Below are 6,782 nucleotides of genomic sequence, written 5' to 3'. Positions count from 1 at the left end.
GGGCATTTTTAACCCTTTTCCCGTTTATAAAGTAATATCATTCCTCAGATTTTACAAATTCATATTTATTTATTTATTTTTAAAAAAGTATATTAATTCACAAAAAGTTAAATATTCAACAAGAAATAATTTATGTAGTGTAATCTTTATATAACTAAATCCTACATATATAATACCTATATAACAAATACTTGCCTAACTGATACGTACATAGTTATTATCTAAATTACTAATACTGACATAACTTATTCTAACATAACTAATACCTTCGTGTTTGACTTAATACACAGTTTTAGAAAAACTTGATTCAATTCAATTCGTATCCTAGAGTCTAGGAGCAACAAGATTCATAACAAATGTTGATCGCTAAAAATCATCCCTCGCAATCCATTTATAAACCATCACGTAATTGTCATTTACGTCACCACATCTATTTTCAAGAACGAAGTCCCGACTTGGTTACGGAAGTTTTAACTTCAAATGCATAATCATGAGCTATAATTAGATTACCTTGTCATTTGGTTGTATTACATCCAAATCTTAGGCACAATATTACGTCCAAATGGTTGTATTTTACAAGTACTTAATTATTACATCAAATAAAAATAAAATTACAAAGGACCAAAGATCTATCACCCTACGAAACAACTGTGTCATATCACCGGCTGCAACTCCAGTCAATCAACTACATACAACAAGTTCCAAAACTCTGTACGCTCAACCAAAGACAAATTATTCTTTGTATTCTACGCAAAAAGAGCAACTTCTAACTTCGCACGATTAGTTGTAGGAAATCGACATCTCCCACTAAGCCTCAACTTGGAGCAAGTACTTGCAATAGATCAACTTCTCATACCCCATAATTTGTCTTTGTAAACAAGTATACTGTCATATCACTAAAACACTATACTTCAAGACAGCACCCCCCCCCCCTCCATCCAACTCAAACCCCACCACTCTCAATAAGAAAGAACAAATAATGGAGCATTGCATAAGAGGAGCAATAATAAAAGGCATCAGCAGTAGCAAACATACTGACTGTATCCAACAGACAAAGAAGAGATGGCTATTGGAGCAGATTTTGAAACAACAGTCTGATCAAACAAACACAGAAGATACAAATACCTATTTTTGTATATAGGTATAAATTCTGCTAAACATGCTGAGTTAAAATATCAGAGCTTGCAGGCAAATCATATCACATATGTTTTTTTTTGTTTTGATAGGAGAATCTTACAACAAAAGTAAGCACTTTATGATAAGAATACGAGACTTACCATGCGATTTTTACCTCTGCTTCAATTTAATTCCAACCAATACTTCCCAAAAAGCTATCAGATTCCACAGTGAAAGGCAGGAAAATTATATCACTGCATTTTGGCATACTCATACATCTAGCACTACTAAACCACACAGATCACTGCATAGAAGATCCAGTGTCTATAGAAAACTGTAGGTATCCCTGTAGCTTAAGGTGTATGCACATTCCATAGCCACTATATCCTCTTCAAAAGAGCAATCTACTTTTAGCAAGAACTTTTGCCAATAAAATGGCAAATGATATTCAGAAATCATGATGGAATATTATCGCATAACGAAGAAACATGTAGTAGTCACAGTGAAAGGCAGTGAAAATTATATCACTGCATTTTGGCATATACTCATATATCTAGCACTACTAAACCACACAGATCTCTGCATAGAAGATCCAGTGTCTACAGAAAACTGTAGGCACCCCTGTAGCTTAAGCTGTATGCACATTCCATAGCTTTCAATTTAATTCCAACCAATACTTCCCAAAAAGCTATCAGATTCCACAGTGAAAGGCAGGAAAATTATATCACTGCATTTTGGCATATACTCATATATCTAGCACTACTAAACCACACAGATCACTGCATAGAAGATCCAGTGTCTATAGAAAACTGTAGGTATCCCTGTAGCTTAAGGTGTATGCACATTCCATAGCCACTATATCCTCTTCAAAAGAGCAATCTACTTTTAGCAAGAACTTTTGCCAATAAAATAGCAAAGGATATTCAGAAATCATGATGGAATATTATCGCATAATGAAGAAACATGTAGTAGGCTTTCTAGTAACATAGCAATACTTTTAAAGATATTTTGAAAGGTATCATAATCAAAACCAGAAAGACACTTGCAAATCTGCATCATCTAGAGCATCTAATAGACAAGTCCAACTAGCGGTAGATTCATACAAATAACAATAAACGGAAAACACGACTTCGGGACACATGGCCGAGATTTAAGAGTTGAATTCATCTATTGTACAACTATCAAAGGGGAGAAAGGATGAGGCCGCCGGCTACACAGGTTCTTGGAAGCACAAAAGTTTGAGCTTGGAAGTATATGGTGTCAGGGCATGGCAAATTTCGATAGTAGGTAAAACCTTCGGATATGATCCTGCTAAGGAAAACATCAAGGTAGGCAATGATTTTTGATGTCCTCATTCATCTGGTCATCTGGTTTAGGCAATGAGGCTTCATCAAAGGTGACAGTAGGCAGGCTTCAGGCTTCAGATATCTCGGCTGTTTGTAGCGAGGGAAAGGAAACAAAGGGAAAAGAATACCATTAGTTTCATAATTGGAAGATAGGTTAAGGTCATCATACCAAAATGTTTAGAAGTTCTGTATGAGCGGGGCTAGGTATATAAAACCAGCAAACTAAACGAAAGATGCAATGCAATAGAACCATAATTCAAGAGCTACCTGTGGTCCTATTACAAGCTCTAGTAACCATAACTTTTTCTCCGGGGGGCAGAGTTTTGCCTTGATGACCTGTTAACATAAACTTAACAATGAATAAAAATTGGAGAAGCAATTTTGACTTCTTTAATGCAGTTGAAAGTAGAGGAGCTAAATAAGAAATCCTCTGCAACAAATGGGCAGAACAAAAATCACCAGTGACAAGTTCCAACCAGAATGTTGTTAGGTCAGAGGTCAGACATGAACAGGCAAGAACCTAATATGAAACTACAAGCTCATTCTTGTTTTTCTTTCAAGAAATCATGGGCAACATTGATCACAGTATTGCCCTAGGACACCAAACCTACCCAAGACTGGTGAAAGGAAGGCAAGAGACTCACCCGGATCCACTGGAACGCCCATGGGAATATCCTTCTTTTGGATAAGCAGGGGAATATCCTTCATATGCCCCATATCCTACACTGCTACTACTCTGCAAATAGAATTAGAAATTAATAAGGAAAGCCGCACATAGACATTCCACAAAAAGTTGTAGAAAGAACCCGAAACAAACAAATCCCAAAACTTCTGGAGAGCACTGCAACTTCCAAAAACTCTGTTGTCCTAACCAATGAAACAAAGCATTACCTGGAGAGTACCATAACTTCCAAAACCATCAGCATGTGGAAGATCACTAGTACCACCATAACCAGCTGAGTAGGAATGTTCACGTCCATGTCTCCTAGTATCTCTGTGTTCATATTTCAAGGTATCTGAATCTGTTGACATGGGGAGGTAGGGGAGAACTGGCACAAAGGCAGACATGGGTCCCTCTTTTTCAAAAAGATTAGCCCTTAAACGTGATGTTACTTGCATGAGTGCATCCTTTGAAGCATCAGGATCTCCTGATATCTGATGAATGTTGGATGTATATAATTGGTTTCAGTTAAGAAAAGTGGTCTTTCGAGTCACTTCTTCAAAGCAAAATAACACGTATAATGATAAATATAAGAGCATGAAAGAAATTCCTAAATCAGTTTTAGAAAAACATGGAGACCAAGTATGATAGTATAAGTAAACAGGAATAACAAGAAAGAAAAGGAACAACTACACAAAATATGTTTTCATCAGCATTCTTTTTAGCAAACAAGAATAACAAGAAAGAAAAGGAACAACTACACAATATATGTTTTCATCAGCATTCTTTTTTCCCTCTTTGGAGGATTTATTTTGAGGAACAGTGAGTACGGCACAGGAATAGGGAAAAGGGCAAACCCTATGAAACAATAGTTCCATTCATGCACATTCCCTCCCCAAAAACTAATCAAGAACAGATATGGATGCAAAGGCAAAAGCAGCTTATGGCTTTCAAAGATGTCAACATCTACATCGGAGACCCTCACTCATATTGTATATTCATACTCCAGTAGCCAGATTTCTAAAGAGGGAGGGAAAAAGTTACTGAGAAAACACTGACCTTTTTCCCCTTTTGTTCAATTGAGTAAGAACTTTGACATACACAGTGTACCCAATTACTATTAACAGTGAATAATTACCTGTACCATCTCATCATCATCAGATGCAACCTTTGGAAGATCTTCCTTCGAGAGAATGCGAATATTAGCTTTCGTGATTTTCCTCATCTCATTAATTATGGATCCTCCTTTCCCAATAAGACAGCCAATTCGAGATGCTGGAACCAGCAACCTTGTGGTGACTGATATAAGACCTGAATCCCGTTCCACTTCCTCACGACACCTTGGTTGCAAGCGCAGTGCTGCTTCAATTGTGGGAGAATATGTGTCCTCAAAAAACTAGACAAAGCATAAAACCGCATCTTTACTGAGAGAACAAAAATCCTCAAGTTGCATATTCCGATAAACATTCATTTAAATAGAAAATACTTACCTCTTTTGCAGAAATAGAAATCACACAATTGTCACCTTCAGCATTAGAACTATTAACCTTGATGACTGCACCAGACTCTTGTCTAATTTGGTTTATTATGACACCACCTTTGCCAATAACACCTCCGATATTTGCAGTAGGACACACTAAACGAAGAGAAAATTCCTTTGAAGCTGATTCATCCCTTGGAGCAGAGTAGAAAGACCTTGACCAGTCACCACTCTCCCCTTTGTAACCCCCATATGGCCCCACTAAAGGAGCTATTCCCACTATTGGAGCACCACCAGCAGAACCAATAAGTGAACTGCGCGAGGAGTAGATAGTTGGTGCATCGGAGGCTAGAATGTGTTGGGTACGGGATGGATTATTGTGAAGACGAGTTGCAACTTCAAAGAGAGCCTTCCTTACTACAGCAACTTCACCAGATATCTAAAACCAAGTAACCAGCGATCAGATGAACAGTGACATTAATTCAGCCAAATTTATTTGTAATTCCACATTACTAAGCAACAGCATACCCAGTGTAGTCCCACAAAGTAGGGTGGTCTAGGGATGGTAGAGTGTACGCGGACCTTACCCCTACCTCATAGGTAGAGAGGCTGTTTTTCGATAAACCCTCAGCTTAAGATTAAATAGTCCAAAGCAGTCCCAAAAAGGAGTAATGGAAGTACAAGAAACAGATAATAATAAAAACAACCGATAGCATCATAACAAAAACTACAACAAAACAATACGATAATTGCAGTACAAGAAACAACATGTAGTACCAGAAATCGAAGGCCAAGAAAATACAAGAGCAAATTACAACTACTGATAAGCGCAATGAGATAAAAAAAAATTGAGTCCCAACTTGATAGACCAACGAATATCAAGAAAATTGGCCATACATTTATAACTAAAGAAACTGAACCATCCATGTGTGTATAATTATGCAATGTGGGCCATCAATAATAAATTTCAAGAGGTGGTGTGAAAACAGAAGTGCAGCATGGTCAATCTGTTTAAATTCTATAAGACAGTCAACCAAGTTGTAAAAGAAGATACCTAAAGTCATTAGGCTGAAATGTGACAGCCCACAAGTTCAAGCATGAAAAACGAGCACTTGATCAAACTTACTAATTAACAAAATTATTGAAATAAAGTTACAAGTTAGATGTTGCAGAAGTAACACAAGTGGATAGATAGGAAGGTGATGCTGTATTACCTGCACAAGTTCGTCTGAGCTCAATGCACATGCAGGCAAATGCTTATCTTTCAAAATACGAATCTGAGCACCAGTTTCACTTCGAATGTCCTGAACTATCTGTCCCCCTTTCCCAATAATACATCCAATCTGATCTGAAGGTACTAGAAGCTTAACAGTAACCTGAGATGCTTCCTCAGAGTTCTCATCAGTAGTGTCATCACTGATAATTTTATCATATACTCTGAAAAGAGCATCCTGAGCTGGACAAACACGATCTTCAGTGCCATCAAACTCGTTTGTTTCTTCACTTGAGCTGTAGATGGTGACAACACGTTCATCACAGTCAGGTACTGTCTCTCCAATTCTAATTTTTGATTTCGTATCCACCCTTAATTGTTTAACAATCTCCCCACCTTTACCTATGATGCTGCCAATCTTCTTTACTGGACACAAGTACCGATATACTGTATCATCAGGGCCAATAGAGAAAGGATCCTTATCATTTCTAGTATTTCTCCTTTTATTTCCCCCGTTTTCACTATAATCTGACTGAGAATGAGACCGCTTCCCATAGCTATCCCGTCGACCAGCCATTGCAAAATATGGACTAAATACTGTTTATCATCGAAAAATTGCAAACAAAAGTCATAAATCCATGAAGAATAAATCCACCTACTAAAACTTCTAATATGTCAGATAGAAAATAGTTTTCCATCAGCAGAAGTACGCATATCCCACAACCTTGTTCCTGTCCAAACTTCTAGTTTGAAGTTGAAAACTTGGAGATACATTCACCCTTCTTAGAAAAGAGATACATTCAATGAACTTTCATCCAATTTCATGTCATATTTCCTCAAATACTCATAATGTAGCCATGATACAATGTGTTCGACATACATTAGCAGGATTCCGAAATTTCTAGAGTTCTTCTAGAAAGGGGCAGATCTAGGGGGAGGATCTATGTGGGGGGGGGGGGGCTCTCC

General features: G+C 37.5%; 1 protein-coding gene across 1 annotated transcript in view; it reads right to left on the bottom strand.

The window, feature by feature from the left end:
* Positions 1 to 2,085: 2,085 nt before the first annotated feature.
* The window catches only part of LOC102600656 (KH domain-containing protein At4g18375-like), a 6,214-nt gene continuing 1,517 nt past the window's right edge, over positions 2,086 to 6,782 (bottom strand). Inside the window, exons 2-8 of the mRNA XM_015303426.1 lie at positions 5,818 to 6,413; positions 4,614 to 5,042; positions 4,262 to 4,519; positions 3,354 to 3,617; positions 3,107 to 3,198; positions 2,730 to 2,798; positions 2,086 to 2,549 (exon numbers count right to left, since the gene is read on the bottom strand). Of these exons, the coding sequence (XP_015158912.1) occupies positions 2,750 to 2,798; positions 3,107 to 3,198; positions 3,354 to 3,617; positions 4,262 to 4,519; positions 4,614 to 5,042; positions 5,818 to 6,393 (1,668 nt within the window). The 5' untranslated portion in view covers positions 6,394 to 6,413 and the 3' untranslated portion in view covers positions 2,086 to 2,549; positions 2,730 to 2,749. The remainder of the gene's footprint in view (positions 2,550 to 2,729; positions 2,799 to 3,106; positions 3,199 to 3,353; positions 3,618 to 4,261; positions 4,520 to 4,613; positions 5,043 to 5,817; positions 6,414 to 6,782) is intronic.

The sequence above is a fragment of the Solanum tuberosum genome, unplaced genomic scaffold, assembly GCF_000226075.1.
Source record: "Solanum tuberosum cultivar DM 1-3 516 R44 unplaced genomic scaffold, SolTub_3.0 scf00429, whole genome shotgun sequence".
Lineage (NCBI taxonomy): Eukaryota > Viridiplantae > Streptophyta > Magnoliopsida > Solanales > Solanaceae > Solanum > Solanum tuberosum.
The sequence above is the reverse complement of the archived record's forward strand: the minus strand, read 5'-3'. Positions and strand labels throughout refer to the sequence as shown.